Raw genomic sequence first — 17074 nt, forward strand, 5'->3', positions numbered from 1 at the left:
CATTATACCACATACCAAAGGTGTTCTGTTAGATTCAGATCAGGTGAGCTGGAAGGACAATGAAGAACAGTGAACTCTCATATATAGACTACTTTTGCTTTTGTGACATGGTGCGTTTTAATGCTGAAAATAGCTGTGGCCATGAGATACACATGATCAGTAACAATACGTAAATAAGCAGTGATGATTATTTGGCATTAACAGTGTGCCAAACATCTCCACCAGCCTGGACTGCTGACACGAGGAAGGTGAGATTACATAATTTTGACCCAACCATCTGTAAGAAATTGAGATTCATTAGTTGAGACTATGGTTTTCCAGTCTTCAACTGCCCGGTTGTGATGAGCCTGTGCCCACTGCAGCCTCAGCTTTCTGTTCTTGGCTGACGGAAGTGGAACACAACATGGTCTTCTGCTGTTGTAACCCATCTGCTTCAAGGCTAAACATGTTGTGCATTCTGAGATGCTTTTCTGCTTACCGCAATTATAGAAAGTGGTTATCTGAGCTACAGTACGCAGTCTGGCCATTCTTTGTTGACCTCTCTCATCAACAAAGTGTTTCCATTTGCAGAACTGCCGCTCACTGTATGCTTTTATGACATCGTTCTGAGCTAACTTTAAAGACTGTTGTGCTAAAGATTGCAGATAATCATCAGTTTTAGAAATGGTCAAATCTATTTTCTGGTCTAGAACCAATAATCATGCCACGCTTAAAATCTGAGATCGCATTCCCCCCCTTCTACTGGTTGATGTGAACATTACCTGAAGCTGCTGGCTTGTATCTGCATGACTGCACTGCTGCCACATGATTAACTGATTAGATAATTGCATGAATGAGTAGGTGTACAGATGTTCCAGATAAAAGTGCTCAGTAGGTGTATATACACATTCTTCTTGTTTTGTTCGTTTAATCCATACTCCCGTACACTATTTGCAGCTCTCCATTCCTCTGTACACTGACACATTTGGAAGCTTCCCTTGCACAGCATTTCACTTCATCCCCTGTCAGGTAGTCAGTGTGCTCAGAGCACTTTCTGCCTAAGTGAACAATTAGAGTCTTTCTGGGGCACTGTATTGAAAGCAGTAAGCTCCAGCTACAGGCCAACTCAAGTGTATCAGAAGTCCAGGCTGACTGGCCTTTAGATGCTCGAAAAGCTGAGTGTTACACTTTGAGTGTACAAGGTCAAGGTCCTCAGTCCATGTTTGAATATCTGATCCTTAGCTTCATTCCCTAAATATACTGCATACTGTATTCCACACTTGCACTTAACTCTGCCTGGACATGCAGATATTAAAAAGAATTTATTGGTACTGGTTGGGAACCTGAAGGACGTTAAGCCAAGTGAGCAAAATTCAGCTCAACAACTCTGACAGTCCAGTTACTTGAGTGATGTCAGTGCCCCTGATGAAGCTAAAGTATCTTACTGATGACCTGCTTTATTAAATCAGGTTTCTGTCTGAACATTTAAGCTTTTTGTCTAAATCAATGTGAAATCATTATGCCAGACTAAAATCGATGCACTGTAGCTAGGGTTTAGGGCAGCATTCACTTCTGGCTTGGTCGTGTGGATCTAAAAGAATGTTTCAACTGCTATGGAGCTTTTATAGTCCATGCACACTTAAAACTAAAGCTTATACAAAGGGTTCTCTGAGTGATGCAATAGAAGAACCATTTTCCGTTCCATGAAGAATAATTTTTTCATAAAAGAGATGTGTGTGTAAAAGGACTTTTCTAGGTTTAAAGAATTCAATGTAAAGGCTCTTCATCAATTTTTAAGGTTCTTCTTTATGGAACTAAAAAGGGTTATTCTATGGCATGGCGGCCTTCAAAACACCTTAATTTTCAAGAGTGTGTGAAGGTTCTTAAAAATATAAATGACAATAAAAGTTTCACAAAGTCTCATTTACAATAACAGTTCTTTAAAGAATCAACCGCTGAAAGGTTATTTAGGGAAGAACCCTTTCTGGCACACTATCCAGGCAACAATGTAAAAGTCCTTGCATGAAGGTCATTGTGCTAATATTGCATCTGGCACATAATCCGAAACCTATAAGTATTTGTTCAATCTCAGGTGTGATAAGGACAGCCCTGCCCAATATGATTCGCGAGAACAGGGAGCACTACCAGGTGGTGATCCAGGCTAAGGACATGGCAGGACAGATGGGGGGTCTCTCGGGGACCGCCACAGTCAATATCACGCTGCTGGATGTCAATAACAGCCCTCCACGCTTCCCTCATAGTAAGTGCTCCCATTTACATGCTGGACATGGAATGGTGGAATGGTGAAGGAAAATCAAACGCATTTCCATTTCAATGAAACCTCACAAAGCTGCATTGAGTGGTGTTACTCAATTATCCACGAGGTGATCTTTGTAATCCTAGTGATCTTTTTACTACTGACCTTTATGTAAACAACCCTGGGTGTCAGTGGCTAAAATGTATGGACACGGATGTATCCCAAACTGTACAAACAGTACTCAGGGCACATTTCCATGCTAACCCAGAAGACACATTATGAACAAAGAGGGGGTAACTTAAAACGAAGGAAGAAATGTACGGATATATGTGACTGTGCGAGACAGAGGGAGAGAGAGAGCACAGTTGGGCTTCTTTTAGTTTGATAATCCCTCTTTTCACTACACTTTCAAATCCAATACATGAAGCAACATCAGAAACACACACAAGCTTGAGAAATAGGGAGAAAAAAAAAAACACAGAAGAAAATATATGAAAAACTCTAGTGGTTCATTGGAGCTGAGATTCTATTAAACAATAACCACAGAAGCAGCTTTGCCTTTCCCCGGAGACGTGGGTAAACAAATAGACAAATATACTCTGAAGCACTGGAGTACAGAACAAAAGAGTTCATTCAAACACCTTGCTGTTTACTCAATTTATTCACTGCTTTCTCTCCATTCCCACCTCTCCTGCTCCTCCTCGAGGTGCCTACCACCTCACCACTCCTGAGTCGGCAGAAGTAGGATCTTCCATTGGGAGGATCAAGGCCAACGATGCGGATGCCGGGGTCAACGCAGAAATGTGGTACAGCATTCTGGACGGCGACGGGCAGGATGTGTTTAGCATGGTCACGGATGCAACCAGTCAGGAGGGAGTGATCACAGTCAAGAAGGTGAACGGCTCATGTTTCAAACATGCTGCAAATAGGAACCCATGAACTTATATACCCCCTATCCTCCACACACTAGTTTTGACAACACATGCATGTGCAGGCACACAGCTTTGTGGAGCTGAAAGTGCAGAGAAAGTAACCCTTTAGATTGATGCCATCTTGTCCTATTAGCTCTCCAAGGTGCTTAATTCTATTCATTGCCAAGGTCTCCCTTATTCCCTTTTGAATAGTATAGGGATCTATTTGCTTGGTGAAATCTGCCTATGGCTTCCCCTCACTCTCTCCCCGTAGGGTTAGGCTTTGAAGAAGCTCTAGCAATTATTCAAATCGTATTGCTAAAATAAGAATCAGAGATAGATACTGAAGTACAGAATAAAAAAAAAAAGAAAGAAAAAAAAACTTCAATCTCTAATCTGCACGTAATTAAAGGGATGTATTAAGACCAGTCATTTATGCCTTAACAAAAAAGATACTTAACATAGAAGAAAGGGAGCAGTGATAAGCACCATTCAACAAGAGTATCACATAGTGGCTCAGCTTTAGAATTAGAAAAGTTCAGGCCCAACAGCAGCTAAAGGATATCATTAATCCACAGTCAAATGCACTATTCTGGCCAAAGCTGAAAGACCTGAAGAAGTAAGCCTTCCTTTTAATCCAAAGGGGAAATAGGACCTATTCAAATATCTCATTATTTCTCTTTTAACTCTTTCTCTTCTTCAGCCGCTAGATTATGAAAGCAAGCGGACATACTCGCTGCGAGTGCAGGTGACGAATACGCATGTGGACCCCCAGTTTGGTCACTTAGGTCCATTCAGTGACACGGCCACAGTCAGGATTGCGGTCACAGATGTGGACGAGCCACCTGTTTTTGGCCGAAGCCATTACATCTTTGAAGTGGATGAGAATGCGCCGCCTGGCAGCTCTGTCGGCACGGTAACGGCACGAGACCCTGATGCCGCCAATCATTTGGTCAAGTGAGTGACATTTTCTAAATTTCAGTAAGTACATATAACTGAAACCATTAAACCATTACACCATTCAAACCATTCACGACAAATTGCACCACATCCCATTTAGCTTATGTGTGTGATGATGCCATCTGCAGGAGAGGATACTGTAGACTTCTATCATTTAATTCAGATAGAAATCATCACCGCTGAAAATCTATTGGAACTTAACGCATTAAAGGAATACAGAATTGTACTGCAATTCAACAACACTGTTAATGAGCAAACACAGAAGCTTTCCATACATTAAAAAGGGCCAAATGAACCCAAAAAGAGGTTCTCCGGTGCCATACATGACCAGATGTTTGGAACATTTTATAATGAGATACCTCAATTCCGGTCCTGGGCGGCTAGAGTCCAGCAAAGTTTTGTGACTGTTGTATTAGACCAGAAAAATCACCATATTATGCTAGACACCAGCCTTTCAGGACTAAAATTTAGGTACTCTGTTCTATACCATTTACCATTTATATACCACATTTACCATTTCGTCCAAGCCATGAACCATTTAGGAACATTTATACTGAATGTGCCAAAAGGGCCCATTAGATTAACTATTTTTGGTTCACTGAAGAACTTTTAAGTGTGTGGTTCTTTGTATAACAAATTTTGTAAAGGAGGAGTGTGTGTGAGAATGAAGAGGCCTTCAAACTTTAAAGATCCTCCACATAATGTATAGATTCTATAACCGTGTTTCTTACCCTGGTCCTGGTGGCACCTTGCCCAGCACATTTTAGGTGTCTCCCTGCTTTAACACACCTTCTGCAACTTTAAAAGGACTTGTTAATTAACTGATTGGTTAAACCAGGTGTGTTGGGAGAAGGGGAAGCAATATGTGTGCAGGGCAGTGTGCTTCCACGACCAGAGTTCAGAATCACTGTTCTATATCAGTAAGAGCAGAATTCTGACTACTCTTTATGCCACCCCTAAAGAAGGACATGCTTTACACATGTATTTCTGGACAACCTGAGAAATACAGAACCATTAGTGAAAGTAGAAGAATCATGTGGATTGAGGCAGTGGAGTAATATTTCAGGATTTTACACACATATGGGTTATGCAGTGTTATGCAGTTCTTGCAAGTGCTGTCCTGCCCACTTCACCAGAGTTAAATAGTGCAGTTAGTAGAAACTCCCTAGTACAAGTCAATGGAGCATCACAATGATTTTTAAGCTGCTATTTTAAGGTAAAAGTCTACATTATTGTGCATGAAATGTTTTCCAAGAACACAACATCCGAGCCAATTTAATCTGTAGGTGTTCAGCAAATATGCTGTTTACCATGCCCAAGATGATTTGGGATATAATTCATTCCAGTTAAATGTAGCTTTGCAGTCTCTGTTAGACTGAACTGCTGGTGAAAAGTTCAAGCATTGCTGAGGAACAGTTCAGAATACATGATAAACTGCTGTCGGTAATAACCAAAACTTATTATATTAACATTTCAAATATGTTAATTTAATGTATAGCGTATTCAAATTGGAAGCCAATAAACGTCCCAACACGCAAGCGTCCATCAAAACGGCATCTCTCCTCACCTTCTCCCTCTCGCTTTCCATCTTTGATCTGACACTTTCGGCTTGGTTAAATCAAATCTATCAACGTGTCCCCAAGTGAGTGAATGTGCGCGCATGTGTGTTTATGTGTGTGGCTATGTTGTTGTACTTGCGTGGTAAGAGGGAGGAAAAGCAAATTATTCATGGGGTCTCGGCTGGTGATTTCCCTGTGGAAGCAGAGCAGGATGAATACAGACAGTGTTTATCCCACCATCCCCCACCTTTTTGAATTCCTTCCAACTTCTATAAGTCAGAAACTTGACGTGAAAGAGCCTGCATTGTTTTCTGTTGCTTCCTAACCCCCCCCCCCCCCCCCCCCCCCCCACACACACACACACACACACACAAACGCACAATGAGCGATTATATGAAACGTGGAGAGCTGTCGCTCTGGTTCTGTAATGCGTGTCGTACGCTATTGCATATTTAAATGTCAGCAGAATATATAAGTTGACATTGATAAATGGGTCTAATATGAAGGATTTCCTTTGCTTCCTTCCTGACAACAAAAGGAATAGGATAGTCAGGAGTGATCAGCACTTGAGTGCTTTCAAAGGAGACATCTCAAAATGCCACGCTCATTGCAGCTGAATGGAATTGATTATTAAAACGCAGACGCTCCCAGGTGAAAAGATTCACATCTAATTATAGCTAAGCAGTACACACATGTAACTAAATAACCAGTAATAAATAATCAGGTATCACTTTACTTGGATGGCCCAACCTGACATTCAACTAACTGTCTCTTAAATGCAACTCAACTCCAGTTGAATGTAAATGACTGTATATTAAATTTAACCCTACACCTAACCCTGAATCAAACCTTAACCTTTTAGAGTTAGATTCTGGGTTAGATTAAAGGTTTAGGTTTAGGTTTGGGTTAGTGTTTAGGGTTAAGGTGTAGGGCTACATTTAATAGACAGTCATTTACATTCAGCTTAGAGTTCAGCTGCATTTATTACATTTTCAGTTGAATGTCAGATGAGCATCTATGAGGCATCTATAATGGACCATCCAAGTAAAGTGATACCACAAATCAAAAATGAATTTATGAAAATCCCCAAGTTTCTTTTTTTAAAGAATAGTAATTACCTTAGCTCCAAATACCCTTAGTCACTTTGCTATGCCTGAACTAAATATCAATACATTTGACCGCTAGCACATTAGCTCCCAATTAGCAAGTCAAACCATATGCACCCCAACATTTATGAATATTAAACTGGAGTCTAAGTGTTTATTTGGCTGCCTCCCAAATGCAGCCGCTGTTCCGGATCATTAATGATGACTGTATGATGAACTCTGTTTGCAGTGGAGACATGCACAAAAAAATAAATAAATAAAATAAAAAAAAAAATAATAATAAAAAAACTGAAACTGTGCACCCCTTCTCTTTTCGCCTGACGATACCCACTCTTCTTCTGCCTCACATTCATTATGGCCATTCTTCTGTGCAGATACACCATTGATCGGCACACAGACTTGGAGAGGCTGTTTAATATCAACTCCAACAATGGCACCATCAGCACTCTGCAAGCTCTGGACAGAGAGACGTCCAAATGGCACAACATCTCAGTCCTGGCCACAGAAATCAGTAAGCACAGTTTGTTTTGTTTCTGTTCCTTCAGCCGTGATGGTAGGAATGAATGTCACGCAATTAACATTAAAATGCTTTCATGTTGGCTTTAGAAGGGTAGAAAATGCTTTATTAAAATGTGAAACAAAAGGCAGCTCCACCGAATTTCAACTGTCAGCTGAAGCAGTATTTGTTTGAGAGGCACAGGCAGTTTTGCTTTGTCTTGTTTTCAATAAAGTTCACATTCACCCATGTAGAGAAATATTTCCCCTGGGCTCTGCATTCTACTTCAATTTTGTGTCGAGGATGAACAACCTGCTTGCAACAACCAAAAAAAACAAAAAAAACAAAAAAAAAAAAACACACCCATAAAACATCTAAGCAGTAGTAGCTCGAAAGCCTCTAATAATAGCTATTTTTTTCTATAACCACTCCAACCTAAATTGTAACTAGTAAATCTTTTGTTGCACATATAGATTCAGAGAAATCCATAAAACCTGAAGCCGAAAGCATGTTTGAAGATAAACATAAAGCGTATTCGGCGCCATCCGTAATTGTGTTCTCTGTAAAAGGATATTTGCTGGCACTATTGCAGGACTGAAAAACCGATGCAGTGCAGTCCATCAGTAATTGGACAGTGACTATTGTCATTGCTCATCTGTGCATTTCAAATCCACACTGAATTAAATTCAGCCAATGACTATTTTGTTGAAACACAGAATGTTGGCTTTAATTAAAGGCTTTTTACATCTATACTATATGGACGTATTGAGACACCTAGACATTACAGATACAGGGGCTTGTATGACATGCCTTTCTAAATCCATTGGATTTAATATGGAGTTTATCTCCCCTCTTCAGCTCCAACTGCAGGTTTGAAAGTCTGCAGTTATGGAGGCAGTACAGACTTTTATGCACTATAAGCCTCCACCATCTGCGAAAAATGGCTGCTTCCATTCAGTTTCCTGGCCACACCTTAAAATAAAAGTGTTACACATGGTTCTTTGAGCAATGCCACTGAAGAATCAGGATTGGTTCCATAAAGAGCCATGTTTGTAATAGAGATGTTTCCAAAGGTCTAAAGAACCTTCACTTGATGTAAAGGTTATTTACCAATTTGAATAACTCTTCACACTCACACATCTCTATTACAAAGATGGTTAAACATTACTGTATCTAAAATCAGTTGTCATTGTCAACTTGAGGACCACAGAAGCATCATTGTCAATAAAGCATGAATCACAGCTGAAAAACCAAAGCTTCAGACACAGTCAGGACTGTTTTTCAGTTTTTCAAGCAGCAAGCACACACTGGTGAGTAATAGAAAACAACCTTGTAGGTCATAGAGGTTTACAGTGGTGGATAACCTAAGGATATTTTCAGTAAAGAAGGAAAACAGGGCATGCTAGAATGACCTGGAATGCTAGAATGTGTCAAATATTACCATAAAATAATACACCAGAAACCTCAGACAGTATATCACAAGAACCAAACCACTGGTTTATCTCAAGAACAGAATGGTGAGGTTGCAATTTGTTAAAGTATTTAAAAAACCTGGACCAGTCTTCAGATTTGTCAGATCAGATGGTATAAAGAAAGTGTAGACAAAAAGTAACTGTTTAACATGCAACTGTAAAACATGCCAAAATAAACAAGTTTCGTTGTCATTTCTGCTGATAGCATCATCCGAATGGATTTTGAAGTGTACATTTGAATGCCCAGTTCCAAACAAATGTCTAAACCCACTTCATGGCATTTCATTTTGCAGCAGTCAATGACTTGATGCCAACTACCAAACAGCCACTATCCAATTCCATTAATTATGATATTGTAGGCATGTATAGAAGTCTCACCCCTGTATGCCTGCAGATGCTTATACATCTCTCTGGCATTCAGGTACTTCTCTGCAAACTAGAGTCCCTGTATTCATCAAAGTTCAGGACGTGAATGATAATGCTCCTGAATTCGCCATGTATTACGAGACCTTTGTCTGTGAAAATGCCAGAGCTGGTGAGGTACGGAATCTCATTCTTGGTTTGTGTCTTTTAAAGCAAAATAATTTACATTTTTTGCTTTTGATCAAATGTGATTCTTTAACTCAGTTAGTGTCCAAAATGAAGTGTGTGAAGTTACAAATATCTTCTTGATGAAATGATCAAAATAACCTGAATGCTGATAATACTCTCCTGCTGTCTTTTTAGCTCATTCAGACCATAAGTGCAGTGGATACAGATGAACCTGTTGTCGCACACAAGTTTGTCTTCAGTCTGAGTACAGTCAACCCTAACTTCACCATCTATGACAATGAAGGTAAAGGTCACAATGCCAAATCCAGTCCCTGCTGACTTTGACGATTTCATGAAGTCCCTTGAAATAGTCCACCACTAAGATGTGAAGAAGTGTCATTGGTCAACATTTGGGACTTTAGGCATTGATGGCTGTAGAGACGGCTACAGCAACTAGACATAAATCTGTTCACACATCACCACACAAAGTCACTAAGCAACAACTCCAACATAATGTTGAAATGGAGTGTAATACAGTCTTTATTAACTAAGGCTGCATATCTCTGTTTTCAGAGGAATGGAAAAAATGACTAATTATTAGGGCTGTGTATTGGCAAGAACCTGGCTATATCATATGTATCATGATGCAGGGGTTGCAATTTAGGGGTTGTGATAAATCAATTCTGTAAGGGGATATAATATATGTTTTACATAATACAATTTTTACTGTCATAGCATAGAAACAAACCACTGTATGCATAAAATCGGAGTAAAAGTGTTATCCAACAGAACCGAGGGCAGGGTACAACCCTAATATCTAGCTGATGTCTGCTACAAATCTTTGCATGTAAAGTATTCAATAAAAATCAATCCTGTGTTTTTGAAAATGAATCAATGCAGTTTTGATAAACATAATATCGCAATACTCAAGCGTATCAATGTTTTCTTGCACCCCTACCAATTATCCAGAAGTGTTGTACATTTTACTCTGATTTAACTGAAGGAATAGAGTTAATACACAATACAATGCAAAATAAGGTCACTTATAGTATGTCAAACTGGTGTTTTTGCTGTAGTAGAACAACAGGCTGTGATGGTGGGAGTCAAATTTGCATGAAACGACTGGGCGCCACTGTGCCCCTGCTGCTGTCTGTCCTAAAAGTCTCTAATAACTGACAATTGGGCTCACCAGTAATTCCATCAAGATGACATGCACTACTTTGTGTAAGCTGATCAAAAATAAGACATTACTGAAAAGTTCAGACGTGCTTACTAATAAATCCCTCTGGGATTACACCAGACAAAGATCAGGCAGTTGTTTCTTAGTCCTGATAACAAAGAAATGCTGCTTAATGGTGGTGATGATGTTTACTATCCAGATAACACAGCGCGGATACTGACACGCAGGGGAGGCTTCAGCCGGCATGAGATGAGCTCATACCTGCTGCCCGTTGTGATCTCCGACAACGACTACCCCATCCAGAGCAGCACCAGCACTTTGACCGTGCGGGTGTGTGCATGTGACCGGAGCAGGAACGTGCAGACCTGCAGTACTGAAGCCCTGCTGCTCTCCGCTGGACTAAGTACTGGAGCGCTGGTGGCCATTTTACTCTGCATCATCATACTGCTCAGTGAGTAATGCCAGTATTGCTGTTAATCATGCCTATTTTAGAATATTTCATTCTTCTTCGACATTACCCTAATATAATTTCTAGTTGAACGGAAGTTAATGGACATTCTTAAAAATGAAATCTTTTCAATGGCTCTTGAATATTGGAGGTACGGTTCTAAGAGAAAGAACCATCCATTGATAGATATAGACCCTAGAACTTTACTTTTGTGCTTCCAAAAACACTTCAGGGTACCTTTATGGCCCTTTCTACACTTATTTGTCATGCTGGGCCATAGTTGAGCAGTTATTCCACCTAAATCCAGCACTTCCACTCTATGGTGATACAAAATGATGATGTTTGGGCTCATGGGGATGCAGGATTCATATAAACACAATCAGAACTGTAACACCCTTCACTATAAGCATACATCCACTCACAACAGCCACAACAACATAAGGACAACATATCGGCAAAATCAAACAGTGGATTTAGTGCGAACACTTAGCATTCACACTGAAATATCAGATGCTCAACCAACAAATATAAACAATAGTATACCCCGCGTTCAGTGTGAAAACAGCTTTAGTAATGTTTGGATTTTGCATTCATATATATCCAACAGACCACACTGAGGTCCTTTTGGAAGTGGACAAAGACTGACGGTAATGGGGCCTCCGTCATCCAGGGTTAACATTACAGTGTTCTCACTTGTTCTTAACAAGTCACACTAACCGAGCAATCCCACCAGGGTTAGTTTTAAACTAACACACCATTTGAGAGCCCAAAAAAGCAAAAGTTAAAAGCACCTCCATTCAATGTTTTCTTGTTCTACATCAATTTGGACAAAGGACTATTAAACTAAACCAAGAACCATTTCTGAACCTTTATTGTTAAGAACATATAAATCTACCTGAAACTGATTGGGCCGTCTATTAAGTATGTCAGAGATATCTTAGTCTATGCTGTCCCACTGTGTTTTGACCTAAATCTACTCTATCCTTGATGAATGATGGAGTGTAAATCACTGGAAGAGGGTTCTGAAACTCACAGCCAGCTACTGGCCACAGCAATGCCCAGCACCACTTAATGACACGCCAAAGTACCCTAACCATGGTGTGGAATTTGTGTGGTTTTAAGTTTATATAATGAAATTAAACCTTGTATTCTTAGTAAGCACACATTTATCATCATTAGCAGACGACACTTCACAAGTCCTGCTAAACTGGTACAGAATATACACAAACATTGCTTACTGATTTATGTCCAAGCCTTCCTGACAACCACTTCCAGCAACTCTGGAGATATGGCACACTGTTTCTTCTGCAGTTATTTATTAATTTTTCGTTTACAACCCCCCCCCCCCCCCCCCCAAAAAAAAGGTATCAAAAAGTAGGGCAAAACTAGGGCACCCTATTAAGACATTACTTTAGGTGATGCTTATAGAAAGTCTCTCTCTCACCCCCTTCTCCCTCCCTCTCTCAGTCTCTAAAAGTGCAGCGGTGGGGGAAAAAAGCTTTCATTATTAAATGCTTGCAATTGACAGAAAGGTCTTTGTGTTCTTGCAAGCCCCTAAGTAGGTCGCATGCTCCTGCCTGACACCGTAAAACACCACGTTTACCCGTTTCTAAGTTAACACAGGATGAACAAAGCACCAAGCTCTGAATAACTTGAGTTCTCTCTGAGGAAAAGAGGCGAAGAGCTAAAATATGTTGTGTTTATGTTCAGAGGCACCTCAATAAGAAACCGTCAATACTCTCAGAATATGCTACTTGACCAAACCTGTCTCTTGGTTTAATTAAGGCAATATTATCTGATTCAGAACAGCTGCTTTTATCACTGGGGTTGTTTTAGAGATGCATTTTTATTGGTTTGCATCATCCAGGTTAACAGAGGATAACATCTACCTGCTGTTCTTTTCACTGCTCAGTTTAAAGCACAGGTAAACTCAAGTCCTGCAAGTCCTGTTTTTTTAATCTACAAACATAGTAACATATATAATCCTTGATGAAATTGTGACAAGAGCCATATTGTGGCAAACCTGGTTAGTGTTGAAAATTCAGTTCGACTGCATCTGTAACTCCGCCGGTGAGCCTGTTCACACCTGGCATTAACATACATTTTTATTGATCGGCTTACTTACAGATTTCACTTGTCCGCATTAACAAAAAACACCCCCAAATTGGATCCTTCAAGTCACATTCGGAGGTGGACGGGAACAGATTTCATCCACATTTCATACAAATGTGTTTTCTGTGATTGGATTCCTTCAGGCAACTGGTAATGCGTCTGTCGAAAAAACTTTAATACAAGTAATTAATTACTGTGGATCTCGGCTTTTCTCTTCCTCTTGTTCCATCTCCCTTGCTCGCACGCTCTCTCTCTCGTGTGTGCGCTCCCAATACTTACTCGTAGCTGAGAGCCGTATAAGACTTAGTCCGGTGCATTTTTTGATAGAGAACCATAAACTGTCCCATTACATTACAAAACCACCACCGGTACTCTAAACTATTCACAGTCTCCCAGAGCAGGACAATTTTGATGAGAAACAGTTGTTTGGATATGATGTATGCGTTTATGTGTTTTATGTGTAGGGAAAATAAAATCTGGTTGCACTGGAAATGCAGTTTAATAACAAGTGTAAATCTGGTCAATGTAGATCCAGACACTATCTGGAAGATGCATGTTAATGCCAGGTTTAAACAGGCCCTCAGTTGGCGATGAAACAGAGCAGGTTTTTTTTTACCTCTATAACGTAGTGGTGGACAGTGACTGTGTGGACCTGTGGCCACAGCGGCGTACACCAAAGAGGAGCCTATGACTGACTTCATGCTAGCCTTCCTGCTAGTCACTAAGACCAGCCGACCAGCCTCTACAAGCTGGAACGGTGCAGGAGAAGGAGTCTTGACAAATCCAATTTAATTTACTAGCTGTGTAGGCAAGCACATTAATTCCAATACAAATATACATGATATGCATGTGCATTTATGAATGCATTGCACATAATTAGCAACATTCTGCTGATATTTCTGACACCTTGTCAGTGTCAACTGATTATATTTAACAGGCTCTCACCGTATATTCCATCTGCCATCTCCAACTTCAATAACTGGCACATATTATAGCATTCCGCAAATCAAGCATGGTCAGGTCCGCCATCCTCTCTCTCTCTCTCCTTCTCTAAATAGCCCTTTCCACCAGGCCTTTATCCTGAGTAGACAGGTTATAGCAGCGAAGGTTGAACCTTAGCGTTTACGGCTCTTGAGCGCAATATCATGACATCTGCTTGTTACCCTCTTTCCCTCTCTCCATCGCTTCCTTGCTCCAGTCCGTCTTTCTGAAGAGCTGTCTAATTCACCTCCGCAACCCACCACGGTGAAGGGGAGCATTGGGCCGTGACAAGAGATTGCTACATCCACCTCTACCTTCCCCCTCCTCACCCCCCCCCTCCAGACCTCAGAACAAGCCCTCCCCACCCTGCAGCCCACCAGGTTGGGCCGAACACAGCGTGCAGCCCCCCTACAGGGCCTCCTTCATAATTAACACCTGAGTGGGAGGCAGGGGCAATCTCTCCGTTTACCTGCTGAGAGGAGAGAGCAGGCGCTGATCAGGAAAAACAAGCTGCAAACTGGAGCACCTGCTCTCTTTCCCAACATAGACTGCGCCCTCCCCACTCGGAAACAGGAACGGGTTTCATGGCCAAGCCACATTCTTATGGTTACAGAAGTTCAGACAAAACGCCTGACGAGATTTAAAGTGTGCAAACAGAAGCGGAAGATCCTTCGACACGCTGGGTCTGGTCCAGTCCATCACACGTGAGCAGGAACATTTTGTTCTATGACATGAGCACAGAAGTGAGCGGAGAAGAGAAGAAGGAAAACGCAGAATAAAGCTCTTTTTTTCTTTTTTCCACTGAATCTTTAATACTGTGAGGTGATCGCCCCAGGCAGTACTAAGTCTTTATCAGCAACAGAGTGTGGCTCGCTCCTCACTCTATTCATGAGGATCTTAAGCGCATGACACCTTTTGAAACACACTCCTCTGCATCTTCTGCTAAGCTCTCTGCAGTGTTATGCGGTGCTGGTTCCATTCTTATCTCCTCTCTCTCTACCTCAGTCAACCCAGTGCCTTGCATACCCTGGCTCTCTAGCTCCCCCTTTCTTTCCACTGCTTTAATTGACACTTCACACTCATACTGTAAATCGATAAACTCGAAATTTTTCATTATATGGTCTCATTTTTTTTTTTGGGAGGCCTTGCAATTTTATGTTTTCCCCTTGTATCGAACACTGTTTCTCTGGTCAACTTGCTCAATGAGTGTTCAGTCCCTGGTTTTCGATCCCAACGTTTTTTTTCTCTTGTTGCTATAGTGATCTTTGCCGAGCATCAGTCATTTTTCTCCACAGTCGCCGCTCTGGCTGTTGCCTCTCTTCCACGCACAGAACGCTTAGACACCACAGAGCATTGTTGATCTCGACTGTCTCCATAGTGATTGTAATGTTTTGTTTGTCTGCCCCCGTCTCCATAGTGATCGTGGTCCTGTTTGCGGCACTGAGGAGGCAGAAAAAAAAGGAGCCTCTGATCATTTCCAAAGAGGACGTGAGGGACAACGTGGTGAGCTACAACGACGAGGGAGGAGGAGAGGAGGACACGCAGGCCTTCGATATCGGAACCCTGAGGAATCCTGAAGTCATCGACACCAACAAAATGCGACGCGACATTATTCCAGAAATGCTGTTCCCTTTCCGGCGCATCTCTCCCATAAAAGACAACACGGACGTGAGGGACTTCATTAACGGCCGTCTTCAAGAGAACGATTCCGACCCCACAGCACCTCCTTATGACTCACTGGCCACCTACGCCTATGAAGGAAACGGCTCCCTGGCAGAATCTCTCAGTTCGCTCGAGTCTGCGGCAACTGAGGGCGACCAGGATTTTGATTATCTTAGCCACTGGGGGCCACCATTCAAAAAACTGGCAGACATGTATATAGGAAAAGAGACACCAAGAGAGACTTAAAGCCGAGTTGTAATACTGTACTGTGCATTCTGACTCGTGTCACTACATGAACTCACGCCCACGCGAAACCCACTCTTTTACGCAGCAGTATAATCCAGTTAGAATCAATGAAGACTTGAAAACCATGCTCAACTACTGGGAACATTTTACACAAAAGTTCTCTTTTCCTCCTTCTTCTAGTACTTCTTCTTCTTCCTCCTTCTTTCTCTCTCTCTCTCTCTCTCTCTCTCTTTTTTATTCAGTAAAGATGCCTTCGAAGTTTAGGAATATGTTGTGATCCATGGTGTGAAAAACGTGTTTTGTATCTATGAACAGTGATAGCAGCTTTCTATACTATTGATGTTTATTGCTAAATAAATGGATGAAAATAATCTGATTATTAGCTTAGCTTTTTCTCGCCAACCAAGTCTAAAAATAGGTACATGTATACAAGTTTTACAATTATGAACATAATGTAAAGTATTTGGTATCTTTGTTTAAGAGGAAGTGTCCCAGTGAAAGGTTTGTATGGGTTCTGTCAAACTGTGCATTCATCTCAGCACATTGAATTAGATCTGTAAAATGAAGTGTGCTCTTGTAGGATACTGAACATACACTCTTCATGTTGTCTGAATGCTGTCATTGTTTTATACTGTATTTATATTTTTATACTTATTTTGATAATAAAGTTTTGAAAATCTCTAATGTGTGAGCGTTCATTCTTAAACCACACTAAGGTTCTGTTGGTGTTTCATTTCTTTATTTGTTTTTCTTTCGAATACGAAAGGTCCATTGGACCCACTTTACCACTTGACCTATTCTGAAGACGATGTGTGAAATTGGTGACCTTGAGCTTCTTTCAAGGGACATGAGAAATACCAAGCTGCTGAGAAGATTACAGCAGAAATGATCCCACTCTGTGTCTGTCCATGAAAATAATGTCCCTCAGGTAATGCAGAGTTTTGTGCGATAATAGGAAAATTGTTGTAGACCCTCATTGCTATTGTTCATTTTATTTGCTTCGCAAGTGATTCCATAAATCAGCAATTTCCTTATTAAATAAACTAGAAAAACTCATGTAACACCACAGATGAACATGAAAATTGTAATTTTGCAAAGACAATAAGAATCGTAAACCGCTGAGAAAAGCAAAAGAAGAAATGAAGGCATTTATGCTTATACCTGCACAGTGTAA

The 17074-nt window shown here is 40.9% G+C and overlaps 1 protein-coding gene across 4 annotated transcripts in view; it reads left to right on the forward strand.

Annotated features, from left to right (window-relative positions):
• The window catches only part of cdh10b (cadherin 10, type 2b (T2-cadherin)), a 68725-nt gene extending 52141 nt beyond the window's left edge, over positions 1-16584 (forward strand). For 3 of the 4 annotated variants that reach the window (XM_072667198.1, XM_072667200.1, XM_072667199.1), the window contains 8 exons: positions 2072-2239; positions 2943-3130; positions 3851-4104; positions 7147-7283; positions 9162-9280; positions 9467-9575; positions 10651-10902; positions 15410-16584. In XM_072667198.1, coding sequence (XP_072523299.1) covers positions 2072-2239; positions 2943-3130; positions 3851-4104; positions 7147-7283; positions 9162-9280; positions 9467-9575; positions 10651-10902; positions 15410-15900 — 1718 coding nt within the window. In that variant the 3' untranslated portion in view covers positions 15901-16584. The remainder of the gene's footprint in view (positions 1-2071; positions 2240-2942; positions 3131-3850; positions 4105-7146; positions 7284-9161; positions 9281-9466; positions 9576-10650; positions 10903-15409) is intronic. The other variant, XM_072667201.1, reaches the window with a different exon arrangement.
• The last annotated feature ends 490 nt before the right edge of the window (positions 16585-17074 follow it).

The sequence above is a fragment of the Salminus brasiliensis genome, chromosome 22, assembly GCF_030463535.1.
Source record: "Salminus brasiliensis chromosome 22, fSalBra1.hap2, whole genome shotgun sequence".
Classification (NCBI taxonomy): domain Eukaryota; kingdom Metazoa; phylum Chordata; class Actinopteri; order Characiformes; family Bryconidae; genus Salminus; species Salminus brasiliensis.